Genomic DNA, 19446 nt, shown 5'->3' on the forward strand with positions numbered 1-19446 from the left:
CACGCAAACATCAGGAGAACATAGACTCCTCATAGATAAGGTCAAGGTCCTCCTGTTCAAACAAAGATGTTACATACACAGAATATTTTCTAGATTCAGGAACTTGTAATACAATTTGATTGTATAATTCTTCCACTTTGTCCTGTAAAGTTTTACTATGTCTTCTTGTATAGCGCATTTATTATGGTGATGATGATGATTCCTTGCTGTCTACCACTTCTAAACCAGTAACTGACACCAATTTGTTTGTGCTGTGCCCGTTATACTGAAATCATCTTTAAGCGTTTCTATAGCTTTTTCAAATTTCCAGAGTTAACGGGTTGATAAGAGGTTTGTAAAGACCAGCAGGCCCACAGGAGGGTGCAGTGACACTGCCGGCCTAGGCTGAATTTACACCACTGCACAATGTAATCTATTGTCGAGACCCTGTAGCCACCTGTAAGAGGTCCTTACTTTGGAATCTGTCTTATAATAATTGTAGTCTATTTGATCTTCAAATACTTTTGTTTCAAGTGAACTGATGTTGCTCAGCGGTACTTTGTCATTTACCACCGGTTTACGTTACTTTTTCCACATAAAAACAAAGAAAAAAAGGCTAGAGCCTGTTGCCTTTATACCCTGTTCACACTGCCTCAAAAACCCAGGTTATATTCAGGGCAAGCCTTGACGACCCGGGACGAGGCTGAATGTGAACAGGTCCCCAGCTAGTTCCCAGGTCAGATGACCCGGGTCTTTTGGAGGGTTATTCTTACTTACATCACAAGAGGAGCCAATCAAAGCTCATCTTGTGATGTTGCCATCTGGTAGACCCATGAATTTGCAGGGGTGGGAGGCTCTGTGCCCCGGGAATATCCCAGGTTCATATATCCAGGATATGGCCGAGGAGGCAATGTGAAAGTGGTATAGGTCAAGCTGTACAGTAGTAGGTAAAGTTGTTACATAATGTAAGAAGCTGGTGAAAGGCGCAATGACAGATTTGGAACGTATACAAGGATTTATTAGACGACTGAGTTCGCAAAGCCATAAAAATCAACAGTCATTTAAAAGAAGATACACACAAGGCAGTGAGGTAAAAACATGAGTTGAAATGCATAAAAACAGCACAGGGCAAATGCTAATAGAGACAGCCCAAAAAGTAATCAGGTACATAAAATCCTATTGCAACAATATACAGTTCATGAAGACACAGATTCATTGTAGAAAATACGCAAAGCTTGCGGCTCAATGTATTAAAATAGTTCCTGAAAAACTGACTAAACAAGCGCAAAATATTAACACTTAAATATACAGAACCCGATGCAAATATAACAACAGGTAACACTTTGTACAATGTCTTCCAGTGAAATGGTTGACGGACGGCTCAGCCGTGGGTGGTGTCATCTTCCACAAAGTCCTTGGCCTGTTCTGCTGTAATCACGTCAATGTGACTCACCTGCAGGAGCACAAATTAGAGGAAACATTAAATAGATCACTTCTGGATCATTTTGTCTCTGCCATCCAATCACCAATCTTGGCCTATCACGTTATAAGCCTGAACTGTATCCTACACGTGTATCTAACACTAACAGAGAACACTTACCGTGCGATACTAACCAAACCCAATCACTGCGCAGTTATACTAATACAGATACCAAACCCAGGTATAGAAGTATGTGTGCAGGGTGTCTTGTGATCAGTACATACTGTGGGCCCCCCCCCGTGTGTGAGAACTTGTGGAGCAAGCAGATAAATTATGTGTGAAATGTAAGGATTGCTGTCAGTTCGCAGTTTATATAAACATGTATATGTAGTGCTCAGTTACCCAGTAATTCTCATCACGTGAATACAATAATTTTACCTTATTTCTAAATTTCACCCCATAAAACTTATCAGCGGATTCCAGTAGTTCAGGCCTGAAGGTTGTCGTAATAAACTGAGCGTGAGACGCAAGTTCCATGATCATATCTGTGGATGGAAGCGAACAAGACGGAGGTGACACAGTGACACACAGCATTACAGGAATCTGACTGATGTACAGATGAAAATCAATGTAATACAAAATAAAATGATGCAAAATGTAGAGTATTTTAGGTCATGTGACTGATATTACAGAGAGGCCATGTTATGTGAAACCATCTCTGGCTCACATGTGAGGCTGTGAAATATACTTTTATTTATTGGCCAGGCAAAAAGCTTTATTTTAATCCATTTGGGGATTCCTGCCATGTAACTGGCTTGGATTGTAAACTGTCTCTATGCATAACCTTAAACCCTTTCATAATCTGTTCTTCTGGAGATCCCGTACCTCCAAACAGCTGTTTATAAATGGCCTTTAAAGATGGGGGATGCTGCCATTCCTACCCCCACACACACTTGTCACTGATGGCCACAACAGTTATGTTCAGCTCCTGGCCAGGCTGTGGCTGCATGCATGAGTGCACTGTGCAGTGACGTTAATAGGACATCCCCTCAATGATATACAGAAACACAGGTCTTCTCTTCTGTACCAATAGGTCCAGGCATACTGGATCTAACAGTAAGTGACCTGCCAAGTACTATTTAATCCAGTTTACAATGGATTTTAAAGCTTTGCTAATAGAAAAGACCAACTGGAATCTAGAGCCCTGTTTTAAGCAAAAAAAAAAAAAAAAAAAGTTAGAGAAACTCGAAACCACCCATTGTTGAAAGTGAATACGGTCTTCTCCTGGTGGCACAGGTGGCAAGAGATTTAGGTGACGGAGATGAGGGGGAACAAACAGATGGATTTACAGGGTCCCTTTTTGCCCTTCAGAACAAAGGCAAGGTCCCAGGGAGATACTGGAGAGAAAATGGTTACATCTGGAAAGTGAGCTTATTGGCACTGAAATGGCAGAAATATGCACCTTGGGGGATCTCAAACCCAGACAGATACACCCCAGCCCCTCCAAAGAATAGGAGCAAATGAGAAAGTGGGAAAACCTGTGGTGGGAAACCCTCTCCCACACACCAAACACTATTGGGTATATTTACTAAACTGCGGGTTGAAAAAGTGGAGATGTTGCCTATAGCAACCAATCAGATTCCAGCTTTCATTTATTTAGTGCATTCTACAAAATGATAGCCATAATCTGATTGGTTGCTATAGGCAACATCTTCACTTTTTTCAAACCCAGTTTTGTAAATATACCCAAATATGTTTCCAAAGCCTGTGGTACGAGAAAAATAGAGGAAGGTTTTCGAGCAGCGGTTTGAAGAATCATGGCTTCAAGGGTTACACTGTTAAAGGCTGCTCTTTAAGGGCTGATAAAAAAGGGGCCTTGAGAAAGAAGGTTATGTCTGAAAAAGACATCTGGGGCGATGACTGACATCCGATACCCTTCTGATCCAAACTTCAGAAGAATACAGAAGACAAAATGTAGAAGACCTGGAATGGTCACAGAACTGCCAGCAGTGAGATCCACATCTGGTGTGGTAGAATATGTGATGAACTTACGATTCTCAAAGATTTACCTCTGGTGACCCAAAGCTTCACTTGGCAAGATATAAATCTGATTCCCAGCTGCTGTACGCAACAAAGGCCAATATACACAGACACACACGTCGGTTATAAGATATGTCATTATCAGAGAACAAGAGTTACCTGACACGGCCTTTCTGTGCTGCGCGTCCAAAGCCTGGTCAATCTCATCAAACAGGTAGAAGGGAGCTGGATCACATTTCTGGATGGCAAAGATCAAGGCCAAAGCCACCAAAGACTTCTGACCCCCAGAGAGCTGCTGCATCTCTCTCATCTCCGCCTGCTTCCCTGTGAATGAGACCTGTGGAAGATAGGGACACGAGGCTCAGTATGTATCCACACGCCCTGTATCTAGCTGCACGGCACTGCTCTCTCTCACGCACACACATTTGGACATTACCCGGATGCCGACTCCAGTGAACTGGTCGACAGATGGGACGCTGCTATGCGAGCTGGAGCCCTTCTCACTGTCCGCATTGCCCTCCCCTTCATCCTGCGACTGACTGCCCTCGATGTCGCCTTTCTTCATCACCAGCGTGGCTTTCCCACCAGGCACCAGCTTGGTGAACACTTCACTGAAGTTCTTCGACACCTAGAACAAGTTGTGTTCAAGTTAATGTTTATTTCAAACAAAATCAACAGGCAATAGTTTTAGAGTTGGATAATATAACCATCCACATAAAACATACCTACAAATATGAGTAAATGAAAAGAGACGTATTAGTCTAATAGACGGCATTTCTGACGATAAACTACAAATCGCAAACTTTTGCCTACGTTTGGCTGAATATCCAACCTGCTTAAAGGTGAGCTGGATGGCCTCATATTTCCGCAGCTCCAGGACATTCATCAGCTCCATGATGGACTTGTGACCGCGGTCCAGCTCTTCCTGGCGCTTAATGAGCTTTTCTTTCTGCTCTGAGAAATTCACAAACTGATCCAAGGCTTTCTTATTGACGTGGCTGTACTTCTTAAGCTCCGTGTTACACTGTTCCAGCTTCCGGAATAACTGCAATCAAAAACCACAAGGAAACGAATGAAATACAAAATAAACTGGAGCAATAATGAAACTTCTTTAGCACTAAAACGTTATCATCACAGCAAAAACCCTCTCAAAATAGTTATCGGTTTAGTTAGGATACAAAACGGGGACCTTGAATACAACCCGTCTAGGGACGAACCCACTGGTGTTAGGGAGAAGAGTAGACATAATTTACCTGTTTTAAACTTAAGGTTTGATATTTTTCAAACGCCTCCTGAGGTAAGGAGCCCAGCTCTCGGATTTTCTTCATACATTCCTCCTTTTTCTTCAGCAACATTCCCTGCCGGTTGGTCATCTTCTCAAGCTCCTTTGTGTCATGGTTAATGGCATCCATATGGTCCTTCTCCATGTTCTTCCATCGATCCATGCTCTTCACAAGATCTTTTATCTCCACTTCGGTTTTATCGATGGTAACATCAAGACCTAACACAAGACAGTTTGGTAAGAAGCCGTCCCTAAATAGGAGCCCTCAATCGTTTATCCCATTCAGTTATTCTTGCATGAGTGCAAATGAACAGTGTAAAAATAAAGCATACAACAAAAACAAAATCTAGCGATGGGCAATAAAAACTACGCCGAGATATTCACCTTCTGATCGCGCCAACGTGTCCTTCACCCGTTTGTTGATGGCCTCCAGTTCAGACGTGGTTGCTGTGAGAACCGTGCCTCCCTCGGTCTCTCTCAACTCATTCAGTTCCTGCGACGTGTCGAGCAAACCACACATTCATAAATCACCACCAAATCAGATAGCAATTCATAAAGAGAGGCTTTCTTGTACTGTCCCTACAAAGCCATCGGGATCTGAAGACCTGCTCACCTGTTCCACCTGGTCCAGTCGCTTCCGTAGATTCTCATTGAGATACGTTTCTACTCGAGTGATTGTCCCCTCCAACTTGATTCTCTCATTCAGAAGTTGCCGGTTTTCCTAGAAACAGAAAATTACATTTCTGAACATTCCGACAATCCCACTAAACACTCCGAAAACCCCACAAACATGCAGTTAGAGCTTTTATGTGACCTACTTGCTGTAACTGTCGAATCTCATCGTTCAGGGCATCCACCCTCTTCTGGTCATCCAGACTGAGCTGTGATAATAAGTCTGTTCCCAGCTCTGCTTTTAAAGACTCCCGGGTCGACTCCATGGCATGTAAACTGGCCTCCAAGCTTTGCAAGCTACGTTGCTGTGAAAAATAATAGGGACACGTCAGGAACATGCCAGACTATTTAACATCTGATGTTTGTATCTCACCTTTTACAAAAAAAACATAAAGTAGTAAGCTTTTGTTTTAGCGTGAGCCTTAATTCAATTAAAAAAAAATAAAAAATCCAATTCCATTCATTATACATGACAGAAGAGCCTACCTTTGGCATGAATGTCTTCTCAGACTGCAGACGCTTCTCCTTCAGCATCTTCATCTCCGACAATATACTGTCCCGAGATGCTTTAAACTTCCTCTGCTGTGTTTCAATCTGCTGCATCTGATTCATCAGCTGATCAATTTCATTATTAATTCCTGCACGGCGCTAAGGAACGTACATTACATCATGCAGACTGCTCTACATTTATATCACAGTTGGCTCTTCTATGCTTGAAGGCACCACAACACAAATATCAATGAAAAGACACAGCGGGGATGATGCAAAGACATTCAGATGGAACTTTGTACAGATGCATCATGTAGGTGCATTGCTCTCTATGCAACAATGCAATACTTGCACACGGATGTAGGAATTGCACAGCTGAAATGTAGACTCATTTTTTATTTAAATCCAGGACCAGATGAACCCTAGGTGCACCATGATTTATACCTGCGTACATATGGGGGGATCTAGTGTAAAAACAACAAACAAACATGCAAGTGATCAGAGATCTGCCACAGACCAGCAGATCTACTTAGACTTATTTAGCCACAAAAGGATACGCTCAATGTTTCTCCGCAGGTTCTCGTTCAGTTTTGCCTCCAGAGCATGAAGTTCATCCTCTACCTTCCGAACATCTTTCTGTAGTTCCAGCCGGGACTTTCTTGTGTCGTAATAACCACCGGTCAGTGCACCCCGGTGGCTGACCTGGTCCCCTGTCACAAGAATTGATCCATTTAGAAAGGAAATACCTCAAATATGCAGAGGCCCTAATTATACAACTTCATAATTTGAAAATCATAAATTATATTGTGGTGGTTACTGGGAAGAGGGAGGAACAGTTTGAGACAGGCAAGGGGTCTGTTCTATAGGACTGGTATCCGCCAGACAGAGGCTTAGTGGGAAGAGGAGAAGGCCCAGTGAAGCCCCTGTGTCAACTGAAAGAGACCCGAGGAGTCAGCCCAGAGAGGGGCTGAGGAGACAGCTCTAGGGAGAGAGCTCACAAGACAGCAGAGTGAGGGGTCTGGAGTGTGTCCTGCAAGAGGCAGGCGAGAGGATCTACAAAGACTGATTACAGTATCTACCTGAGGGAACTTCACAGATAAAGTGAGTGTGAGTTCCTGTGTGCAGCCACTAAGAGAGAATAAGTGGTCTTAGCTGCCCACTGGCTCGAGGAGCAGAGCAGCGAGGGAGTGCCCTGAATGGTGGATAGGTGTTCTTTATCCAGTCTTGTAATAAACTCAGAGCCTTCTGAATGGAGACTCTTTCATTTCACACCAAAACAAGAGGCCCTGACCCAACAGCTGCTGCCTGAGCTAGTACCCATCACAATATGTTGTAGTATGACCAATGAAACTGGATTACTGCGCTCAGAGGAGGATATTTAGAGGAGATATCGGTCTAGCGATTTATTTTGATAAATTGTGTTGCAAATGATGCACATTACCTTTAAAATGTTAATTTCCCATATGAATAAGAAAATTATTATTAAAAGAAATGATTTGAAAATTATAGCTTTTCTGCTACTTCAACCCCTAAAGAATTGTATGATCTCACATGGGTGCCATGAAGCAAATTAGTACACGAGTGCGTTGTGCCCACGTATGTAAATCCTTGGAACCCAGTGCTTAAAAACTATTTTCCCCAGACTTTGGGGCTCCAGCATGCGGTGCACAAAATGCCTGTGTGCCATAAACCACTGTGCTAGAGATGGAGATTCCATGGGGAACAATGAGTGGAGGAATCTAAATTTCCGCTGCCAGCTCAGACACCCTCCAGGCGGATCATATGAACAGGAGAAGGGCGACTTTAGACTGAGCAGACAGAGGAATAACTGGTGGTAGGAGCTAGAGGAGAGAGGGACGCACCAAGTGAAGTACCAGGTGATGAAACATGTGGATAATTCTAACCTCTGGAAAGCAGCGACCTCTGGAAAAACCAACAACGCAGAGACTGACACCTTAAGAGACCCGAGTGCTAGCCCCCTGCTAGGTTACAACTGGGAAGTCAATAGATGAAGCAGACTGAAGGTGTCATGAGGAAAATGTTAATGTCACAAACCCTGTGAAAGGACCAGGGAAACGCTGGTTTTGTGGCCCTCAGCTGTTTGAGAAATACTCAGCAAACAGGAGATGCCCACGGTCCTAACCTCCTTACTGAGGGAATGTGAAAAACTGAGCACCCCGGCTGGAGAAGGGATTAAGTAAGGATAGGAGGAGATCTTTTTGTTCAAGTGCCCCATGTGGGTAGAGGTTAACACCATCGTTAGTTGCGCTCTACTAAGTTGAAGGAGAAGACATCTTTTAAGCTCTGTATCCGGACAAAGCACATTATTTAGTAGGCAATTAAGCACATTCTTGGGGTGAACATATGTAGTTATATCCAGTATAATAACTTCAAACAAACATAGGAAAAGTTAGTGTGAGCAGATTGGCTGCTGATAGAGAAGCTTCAGCACAGATTATGTGGAGCGTTTAGACGAAGGATATTGTTGATGAATGTTTTCATGTGCAACAGCTGCTGTATAAAAAGCAGAAATCTGATCCCCTAATCCCATTTAGTGGGGTCTGGAATTCATATTTATGTAGGATCGCTTCCAAGATCAAATTAAATCTAGAACGCTGCAAGTTAAAATGCTAATTTGTTCCACTGACAGAAGCCAACAGAATAATCCACTCACTGCAGTTCTTAGCTGGCACAGAAACCTATACAAAATAATCAGAGGTGGGGGTAACACTTACCTTCCAGGGTGATACAATCCATTGTAAACGCCCGGGCTAGCTGCGTGGACACCTCCATACTGCGGCAAATAAGCGTCTTCCCAAAAACGTGTTTAAATGCTTTATCAAACCGGTGATTGTATCGGAGCTTGCTGATCATTGGGATAGCGTCCTGGCAAACATATGCATTAAAATATATAACAATTATAGACATGGGAAAAAAAAAACTGAAGTAAATTTTTCATTAGGAAATGGACCCAGAAACAACTATTTCCTCATCTCTATAAAAGTGCAAATTAAATGTATTCCTTAAATTGGATTTATTCCTGTACGTTTGATCAGTGATAACCTGAGGAACGTGAAGCGCATGTAATCTAGTGTCATACAGTTGTGCAGCCTACGGACAATAACTCAGAACAACGGATCTACGGCCTCAGACATAACAGCCAGGTTGTGAATCACTCACGTTGGTCTCTGGATAGGCCGTGTCTCTCACATCCAGCTTATTGAGAGGAAGGAAAGTGACCTCTCCTGGAAGGTTCATCTTGTTAAATTCCACTAAGATCTTGGTGCTGACCTCATCCGAATCCACAATATGATAGAACAACCTGGTGGAGAGACAGGTGATTTCAGTTATGACCCCTATAAATGTATCTCTTCTCTATATATCCTGATTATCCACCAGCCTCACATACATATTCAGTGGCAGATACCGGACAATATGGCTGTACAAGCCTCTCAATGTGCAGTTCAGTAGTCCTGTATTTAGATATATACTCCAATTACGACCTCCTCACATTCAGAGCATTTCCTCACTTTACTAGTTGTACAAATGGTTATTTTATCTCGGATAATTCACGCTGTATACATGAAAATATCCTCCCAAGTCCAGGAATATAGATTTTAAAATACACAGAGTCTTCCTTTGCAATATTGGTTTCCAACCAGCTATAATTTATATGCAGTGTTAATTATAATCATACCATAAAAGCTTGCAGTTATGTATTGGGAGAAGAAATGGCATATAAAGCTCTAGTCTGTTAATGTTTTCTCGTTTCAATAATTAGGTAAATCCTCAGTTGCTGCCGCTGTTTTCTCTCCCAGCCACAATGACATGTCAGTAGGATGTAATATGTGATTGTACTATTATTACACAGCGAATATTGTGATTTATGAGAAGGCAGCTGTGCTCTTATGAAGATAAAGAGCGACACAAACAGCAACTTCAAACCAAGAGTGAGAAAAATATAAACATTACAGTACACATGTTAGTATTACAATGTTATATTGGAAAGCTATACTGAGTGTGCAAAGAAAAAATGTTTAAAAATATTTTGCCAAAGGGCGATTTTTGATTTTTTTTTGTCTGAAAACAAAACCCCACAGAATACCAACACTTTTCTAGGCAGACTCCCTTTAATCACAACCTACTATTCAGAGGTGCCAGTCTACACTCTTCATTGCCTCGATTCAGTAGCAATTTATAATTATGCAGCAGAAAGGGTGAAACACAGGAAACGTTTCACAAACCAACTGCCTCATCCCGGTACGCAGAGAACGATAATGAGTTGTACAATGTCATCATACACAGATATTCAATGTGGGGAAACGTTACCTGTTTCCGGCAGTGACTTCGACACAAGTGTAGAAAGCCGGATCACAGTCGAAGTTATTCATGACGATCCCGTGATAGCCGCTCATGACGTGCTGGTTGATGCCTTTCCGTCTGAAGTGCTCCAGAACCTTGTTGATGCTGTCAATGCCGTTCAAAATTGCCTGACAACAGAACAGCCTGTAAGAATCTTACACTACACACAACTGGCCATGCACCAAGACACACATGGATGTTTAGTATGGAGATAATTCCAGTAAGGTCACCTTTCCTGTGGCAGCGCGGAGAAGCTGCTGTTTCTTCTCCAGATCCTCTCTCTTGGCTGCAAGGGCCTGCTGCTCCGCATTCTCCTCCCGCCACAAGTAACTGAGGACACAGGATGGTTTATATCACTACCGAGTAAATTACTAAGATAAAGAGGTGGGAAATGGGACAACAGAAACCATAAGAAGGTTGCTTCCCAGCATGAGATCTGTGGGTTAGTGAATTTATTGCCCAACTCTCTTACAATTTGTCATTTAGAGAGCACCCATAGCTTATACGTAGGGAGCCATATGTAGGTGGAATCAATAATCACAAGAGGGAAGGAAGCAGCACCATCACTGAGGTGGTAACAATGGGTATCGATAGGCTGCATTCACATAAACAGGAATAAAAGTACTCGGAGAAGGGGCCAATCTCCCCAGCTATCACCCATAACCGAATCCGGGGCCAAGACTTACTTCCTCTCACTCTGCAGCTCATCTTTCTTATTCTTCACTTCATAGTATTTCTTATCCAGTTCCTCCACCCGAGCTTTCACCTCGCTAAGATCTTGATCTAATTTCTAAGTAATAAGATATATGTAGAAAAATCAAAGTAACAATCATGTAAAAACTGCACATTTCTAATATTTTACCAGGTCTAGGGAAGAGTTAGGTTACAGGTGGCCCTGTAGCTGCTGCAGGACTGCTGGGACTAGTGGTTCTATCTCCCAAGGAACCGCTGCATCCTAGACCTCTATCAAGGTCTAATAACAGATGAGCTAAATACATCAGTGACTCAAAACCATGAGTCACAACTTGCAGCAAAGACCATTTAGTCTTCAATCCAGTCCACCCATTATATCCATAGCAGGAACCACAAGACAAAGCACAACACAGACCTACTTACAGTGTACTGCTCCAGATTCTTCTCCTTATTTGCCTCTGTATCCTCCAGGTCTTTGTGTATGGTGGCAATCTGCCGTTTCTTGTCATTTATAGCCTGATCCAAGGACTTTAACTCCTTTTTAATCCATTTATCTCGCTCTTCCTTAGATGTGAACTGACTGCCACGTCCTTGCTTGGCATACAGATCTGTTCTCTCCTGCGTGGCCTGTGCCAGCCTAGATCAAGTTTTACAGTAACATTAGAAAAAGAAAATACACCTCTAACACAATGCAAAAAGCCCAGAACCACCAACACTGTCAACGTTCTTGCAGAGGTGAAAGCAGTTCCAGGTTAAAAAGAAATGAAAAAAAAAAAAGCATCAGAATATTACGTTATTCCTTAGAAGTGAACATATTACCAACACTTTAATGCTCATTTACTAATATTGTACACTGAGCCACAGCAAACAATCACTTGCTTCATTGTCGAACCTCCATTAAACAGGGAAAAGCAGATTTGTTGCTGCAGTTTTGTACAAATTGTGCACCTAAATGTAAGTAAATGAGTACTAGTAAAGGCAGCTATTAAATGCTGTTCAGTAGAATTAGTGATTATATTGACAGCGCTAATTCCTAATGAATTGATGAGGTTAGTGCGGTTTATAAGCTGGCTGCCTCCATTATGTTTAGACGATGGATATAATGTACTGTATACTAAAGGTGCGTTATAACATCGTGGTCATGGTACAAAACCTGTAACAGTCCGTCTGCCTGCTTAGTTTTATAAAGAACACATAAGAGGACTTATTTTTATTTAAGCTAATTCAGGGGGTGGGTGGATAAAAACAGAAGCACACGAGGACCACACAGACACAATACTGGTTCCCTGTCACAATACACTAAGCACCCATTAACCCTAAACCTAAACATGGTCAGGAGAACAACTTTGGAACTAAAGAATAATATGATAATGATTATGTTCTAGTAGAGCTTATCCTCTGACATTCAGCAGAGAACTTTTAACCCCCCCACAAAACTATTTCATTCATTTTTTATAGAAACTGTCTCATTCATGAACAGTTTGTAACAGAATGGTCATGAGCAAAAAAAATTAATGAAATCTTTCAATCTGCCCACCCACAGTGATATAATTGTTTGATTGTGATCAAAGGGAATGACATTTCTGAAAGATCTTTTTAATTAGATCAAATAATTTTGGGTTTGTTGGGAGCCATCCAATAAGAGATAATTGTATGATCTCACGGAAGACATTGGAGTATTCTCATAAAGGAAGGAAAACGAGACAGGGATAGAAATGCTGGATGTAAGTAAATGAACCGTACAGTGACAAATAAATACAGACCTCGCAATCCCGCTTTCTTCTTTCTGTTTTACACTGCTGAATTTAGGCTCCGTTTCTTGAAGCTCCTTCTGCTTTTCCTCAATCTTCTCCAGTAATTTCTGTCTTTCTTTTAAGAGTCGTTTCTTGAATAAAAACCAATTGCGGTTAGAAGTTGTAATAAACGCAATGATTACAGAGAGCAGATGGACCAGTCACCCAATGCAGATAGTTACCCTCTGCTCGCTGTTCCCAGCCAGTTCATCTTGGAGGTCCTTGGCTTTCAGCTCCAGTTTAGTCCTCTGCTTTATCTGCTCCTGCCTCTCGGAACTCAGCTGCTCCTTCTCCTCCTTCATTGCCGATATCTTGGCTTTCATCTCCCGCACTTGACGCTCAATGTCCTACCAAAGACAAAAAGGCACAGAATAAAAACAGGGCATATATATATGGCTTCTGATAAACCAGTATCTCCCCAGCAGAATAATTACGTTTCCTAAAATATTCACAAAGGAGAAACAACAAAGACTGATTTCCTCTGCTCTCGTTCTGTACAGATACAAAACATTGTCATTGTTTTCCTCAATCAGATACACAGCCCAAATGTATTTATTCTCCTTTATCTCATAGTACTGGTTCTCACCTCCATCTTATCCCTGGCATCCTGCTGGGCATCTCTCAGCTGTCTTGATTTCTCCCCACTTGTCTCGCGCTTTGAGGAAAGCTACAGAAGACACAAGATATTACACGTGACCTGGACAATCCCACAAACACGGTTCCAGGCAGATTACTTGTGATGGACTGGAGAGTGGGGGGACGTACCTCATCCAGCTTGGCTCGCGTCTCGTTCAGCTCCTGGTTGTAGATGGTATATTCCAAAGCTCTCCTCATCTTATCCCACTTCTGGTACTGCGCCAGCTCTTCCTTCTCTTCCTCCAGCGTGTGTAACCGCTCCTCAATGTACTTCAGAAGTTCATTAATCTTTTCACGTTTACCCTCTGAATGGAATCAAAACAGAAGATGTCACCAGAGAGTAGACGTAGCTTCCACACACAGAGCTCCCATCGGAGCAGTTACTGACCAGTCTCCTTCATTAGCGAGATACTTTCTTCTTTACGCTCATCATACACTCTGGTCCCAGCTACTTCCCGGAGCAGTTTCAGCCTTTGGGAGTCAGGAGCTGTTGCCATCTGGTTAATCTGCAGGGGGGAAATCAATGGTATTCACTGACATTTCAGTTTGTATTTCCTCAACTTTGATGAAAAAAAACAGATATTAAAAAATCTTCATACTGGTCAAGTTTTGTTCAATATATTACTGGGGATCGGAGGAGAATCGTGGAGGACTCCAGTCTCCACGTGAGAGAGTACTAATGTGTGCAGAGAGAGGGGGAGACACCGAGTCGCCCAAGCTATCCTTGGTGTCACCTCCGTCTGTAGTGAAAACCATCTAGGACAGGAATTAAATTCAACATTATCTGGCAAAAGTGAGGTTTAGGACAAGTGTGTTTTGTCCCATATCACCAGAACATTATTTGTAGGAGGAAAACATATTTAGCCATGGTTTGGACCCTTGGTACTTTTACAGTTAGGGGAAGCCCAAAAATATATTAATTTACACTTCAACCTGTGATGTTCATAGGACACATAATGTGCACTTCAAATACGCCGTTACATATAAATGTCAGGGATTTTATTGTTTTACTATGCATTTGACTATTTATTTTTTTTAAAACACCCCCCCCCCAATGAGAAGACTTAAATTTTTTTTAACTTTCAATATAATCTGCATATTATTCCATTTTGGTGACAATAAGCTCATGTTAAAGCAGGTTAACAAGTGCTATAAATGTACAGGAGCCTCTTACTAGATCCAGGAAGCTCTCCCCCTTCTCTGCTCAAACCCCAGTGATAGTGATAGCGGTAAACGCGGGACGTGTAGATGGGGATAGGGGCTCGTGTGATCGGCTTCAAGTTGTTCTATCCCTGCCCATTTCAAAACTGGGAACACACGGACGAGCGGATAATGGAGAATGGTAACGAGCAGATGCTCTGAACCTACTGAAATCTAGACGATGACAATGCAACAGAATACAGAGGATAGTACATTAGACCCCACTATTATACAGGATTGGACGTATGACAGGCAGGGTTATTCTGATAGACAAGTCATGGGCTTTCCTAGGTGGCCCCAAGACCCTCACCGGTTTATTAACAGGATTACTATGTTACCAAACACGAGGCATTCTCAAAATAACCCAACACAATATTAATTTACAAACTAGACCAGATCACAGAAACACACACGTCCCAAGTATTCTGCATTAAAGATCCTGTATATGACAACACATTTCCTTTATCGGTCAGACCACAACATCTATATCTGTTATGTAAGATGTAAATAAGCACAAGATGAACCTCACCTTGCCCTGTTTTACTATGTAATAGGGATTACTACGGGAAAAGCCAGCACTTTCCAGCAGATTCATAACATCATTCTTACTGCAAGAAAAGAAAAAGAATTTGGTTTAAGAAAAAGCATCCACAATACTGCAGAATGTATTACAAGTAAGTGATTTAATTAAAATATTATATAAAAACTAATTGGGAAATGTCTGCAATTGAATATAAAGCAATTTTAGGGACCACAAGTCAGAGTAATGCACCCAGGACAGACAGTGATTTTGTGGGTTGAACCAATAATCATAGAAATGTGATTCATCACTGCACTGGGAGCAAACATCATCTCTGGTTCTTTACAAACTGATTGGTCCGGGGCACAAAACGTTCCTTTCACAGCATACAGGAGGTCTATAATGTGCCAGTAAAAGTAAAATGTTTGCATCGCCACCTACGTCACCATTTTCTTGTCTAGGAAATACTGATCCTTTTTGGCTCCAATGACTCTTCGAAGGGAAACTTCCTCCTTGTCAATCTAAATCAGAAAGACATTAATGAATCTGATTAATAACATAGAGCCAACTAGCGGGCAGAAAGCAGAGAGGAACGTATAAAAGTCCTGTTATTTATCTCACCGGCAATCTGTTGTCAGAATTGTCAAATATGATTTCCACAAAAGCAGAAATAACTCTGGGGCCTGTTCCCTCCTGAAAAACAAAGTAAAACAATATTAACCTGTTAGAAGATCAGACAAAATGGGTCATATCATTTATGTATTAATCTGATACATTTATAGGACAGTAGGTCCAATGGGCCCCTCTGGATGTATGATAAACGGAGTTCTTCTTTATATGACCACAATCCCTATGTAGCACATGGGTCCCCATGAGCCCTCCGAGCTGGAGGAGAATTTCTACAGTCCCTTCAATAGAGCTCCATGAAAATGGGGGAGAAATCTGTAACAGGCAGGTTACATTAAACACCTACTAAAAGCAGGCAGTAATTATAGAAGTAACCTGCCCCTTGTTATACAGAAATAGGATCAGCGAGGAAGAGTTACTCACATGTAATAGAGCCAACCTCTGCTCCGGCCGTAGGTGACTGAACTCATCACTAAGAACAAACTGAATTGCTGGAGGGGGGGAAAGGAAAACATGTTACCCTCAAAGTATAACACCTGATTCCACAGCATGCAAACACCTATCCTCCATCAGGCAAATGTTGCACGTAAACTAATCATATAATCAAATAAAAGGTTTAACATCTCTATTTACTCTGCAAAGGACATTAAAGAGTAAGTAATGATGCAGCCACAAGATTAAATTAGTATTGTATGCTTGTAAGAAAGCCTATTAAAACATCCCAGAAAGTGCAAAAGTTATCTGCAATCCCATAATGACAGGAAAAAAAAAGAAAACACAAACATCCTAACTAAAGACCCCAGTTCTTACCGTAGAAAAAATTGCTTTTGCCAGATCCATTTCTTCCCACTGAAATAAACAATGCCAGGCACATTAGCACAGACTTAATAAACAGTCACACATACCAGCAATTACTCAATACACAATCTTGGTCCTCAAGACTTGCGTGCAAGTTCACTCACCAATAACATTGTGCTTTGAACTAAAAGGATCAACAATAGTCTGATCTCTGTAGCTGCGAAAGCCCTGGATGATCACCTGGGGAGAAATATAGGGATGGTGACAAAAATATATATAGATTTTTATACTTTAATGTTTTTATTACAGCTTGTGAAATGGCTCTTGCTGCTGTACAATAAATATGATGGATAAAAAATTAGATCCCATCCCTAAACTTTTCCACATCAACTTTTAATTGAACACACAAAATACTGCAAGGGTCAATCATGCAATGTGTGAAGTTCTAAATATTTTTGAGTGAATATAGACTAAAATGTAGAATTAGTTCCCAAAGCGTCTAGTACCCAAGTCAAACACGGATTAAGCCAAAATCTGTTATCAATTTCAGTGGAGAAATTTGGGCTGTTAATTGTACCACAGCAGGATTCTCTTTTTTTTCTTTTTTTACCAGAATGCTGTCAAAACAATTAATAGTCGAAACCATACCAAAAAAAACAACAACTTGTAGACAAAGCACCCTGCTCAGGAAAGCCACTTAATACAGCCTTCAGTAGACTACTATACTGTACTATGCATCATACATAATACAAAGACATGTTTTCCAAACACTATAGCACAAATTCCTTAAAGGATATTGAATTCTGGAGATATGCATATTTGCTTTATGAATGTAGTCTCATGCTGATGTCATGTGTTTATATATGGTATATAACGTAATAGTGTATTGAGGCACGACACAGATGTCATGTGTATGTATACAGTATACACCGATCAACCACAACATTAAAACCACGGACATGTGAAGTGAATAACATTGATTATCTTGTTACAATGGCACCTGTAAAGGGGTGGGACTGGCTCAGAGTATCTCCAAAACGGCAGGTCTTATGGGGTGTTCCCGGTATGCAGTGGTCAATACCTACCAAAAGTGGTCCATCGGCACCCATGTTTTATTGATAATCATTATTAACAAAGGCTAGCGTCTCTAGTCAAATCCCACAGAAGAGCTACTGTAGCACAAATTGCTGAAAAAATTTAATGCTGATTATGATAGAAAGGTGTCATCTTGCTGTGTAGCCGCAGACCGGTCAGAGTGCCCATGCTAACCTCTGTCCGCCCCAAAAGCGCCTACAATGGGCATGTGTGCGCCAGAACTGGACCATGAAGCAACGGAAGGTGGCCTGCTCTCACGAATCACGTTTTCTTTTACATCATGTGGACGGCAGTGTGCGTTGTTTATCTGTGGAAGAGATGGCACCAGGATGCACTATGGGGTCGAACACAATCCAGCGTTATGCTCTGGGCAATCTTTTGCTGGGAATCTTTGGGTCCTGGCATTCATGTGGATATTACTTTGTGATGTACCACCTACATAACATTGCTGTAGACCAAGTACACCCCTTCATGGCAACAGTATGTCTAGAGAATTCTCTGATGTACAAAACATTTTGAATTTGAGTAAAACATTTACCATATTGATAATATGATAGAACAGCTCATAGAAGTGGTATAGTACTATGTGTTACAAATTCCAAGTTACCAGAAGAATAGTCTATATGATAAGGGATCAGATCATCTATCTGCACTGAGAAGAACTTGATGTATATTTGGGTTAATGGGCATTTCTAGTGGAGGATAACGCACCCTGCCACACTGGGAAATTATTCAGGAATGGTTTGAGGAACATGACAAAGAGTTCAAGGTGTTGACTTGGTTCCTAAATTCCCCAGATCTCAGTCCAATGGAGCATCTGTGGGATGTGATGGTAAAACAAGTCCGAGCCATGGAGGCCTCACCTCACAACTTACAGGATCTGCTGATGACGTCTTGGTGTCAGATACCACAGGACAGAGGTCTTGTGGGCTCCATGGCTGGAGGGGTCAGGGCTGTGTTGGTGGCACGAGGGGACCCTGCACAATATTAGGCAGCTGGTTTTAATGTTGTGGCTGATCTGTGTGTAGGTAACAATGTTAGTAAACACATTGTATTCCTCTACAATCAGAGATACTGATACGATCATTCTGAGATAACTACAACTGTATTGGAACAAGTCCCAGCATTGTCTGGGAACGGCAGCCTGCTGGGAGTTGTAGTTCTACAGCAGCTGACGGCCACAGGAATACACCGTTTCAGCATTGAGGTACGCGGCATACACAGAGGGTATCAGGGATATACGCACAGGCCTCCTCATCCTCCCCGCCCCAGGCTGCGCACACCCGGGCACCGCGATCACGCGAGGCCCAGGCCTCTCCACAGCACATAGGCCTCTCCACGACACTCGCCCGCTTACCTGTTTAATGTACATGGTTGGCCGTGTCCGGAAGCCCCACGCCTCTTACTCAGAGCCGGTTGGAGGTGACGGAGACCGTTCTCCCGGGGTCTCGGTTTCCAGCGCTGAGTCTCCCGCCAGCAAACAAAATGGCGGCGGTCTCCTCCTCCTGTGGTACACAGGACCGCAGCAAGTGGCAGGGGGAGGGGCTGTAGGGTGGTGGGTACACACCGACTGAGGACCTGGGAGGACGGGCACACTCCGGTCACAGCGGTGACCCCCCCGGGAGATGGTACAGTCCACAGAGGAAGAATGGCGCCAAACTGAGAGTTATTTACAAGTGTGTCCATATCCATGTATTGTGTACACCACTATGTATCTGTACTATATGTGGTATTATACACCTGTACTATACTATATGTGGTATTATACACCTGTACTGTACTATATGTGATATTATACACCTGTACTGTACTATATGTGATATTATACACCTGTACTATA

General features: G+C 42.2%; 1 protein-coding gene across 1 annotated transcript; it reads right to left on the bottom strand.

Moving 5' to 3' along the window:
- Positions 1-975: 975 nt before the first annotated feature.
- Positions 976-19130, bottom strand: SMC3 (structural maintenance of chromosomes 3). The gene is made up of 29 exons (XM_075215710.1): positions 18964-19130; positions 16676-16751; positions 16524-16562; positions 16137-16204; positions 15708-15779; positions 15528-15607; positions 15096-15174; positions 13755-13872; positions 13496-13671; positions 13317-13397; positions 12913-13077; positions 12701-12822; positions 11361-11574; positions 10931-11034; positions 10475-10574; positions 10212-10372; positions 9063-9204; positions 8618-8768; positions 6440-6592; positions 5880-6031; positions 5540-5698; positions 5335-5442; positions 5106-5214; positions 4693-4940; positions 4272-4484; positions 3876-4067; positions 3599-3776; positions 1838-1944; positions 976-1432 (listed from the first exon to the last, which is right to left on the bottom strand). Exons 1-29 carry the CDS (start codon positions 18976-18978, stop codon positions 1361-1363), a joined length of 3654 nt encoding a protein of 1217 aa, XP_075071811.1. The 5' UTR covers positions 18979-19130; the 3' UTR covers positions 976-1360.
- Between the last annotated feature and the right edge of the window lie 316 nt (positions 19131-19446).

This window comes from Mixophyes fleayi, chromosome 6 (assembly GCF_038048845.1).
Source record: "Mixophyes fleayi isolate aMixFle1 chromosome 6, aMixFle1.hap1, whole genome shotgun sequence".
Lineage (NCBI taxonomy): Eukaryota > Metazoa > Chordata > Amphibia > Anura > Limnodynastidae > Mixophyes > Mixophyes fleayi.

Excerpts from the sequence above, each read along its gene's own strand:
- SMC3 (XM_075215710.1), bottom strand. Across the intron at positions 13,873-15,095 it reads ACATAGTAAAACAGGGCAAG|ATTAACCAGATGGCAACAGC; the intron begins GTGAGGTTCATC and ends TCCCCCCTGCAG. Across the intron at positions 12,823-12,912 it reads CTGGGAACAGCGAGCAGAGG|AAACGACTCTTAAAAGAAAG; the intron begins GTAACTATCTGC and ends TTTTTATTCAAG.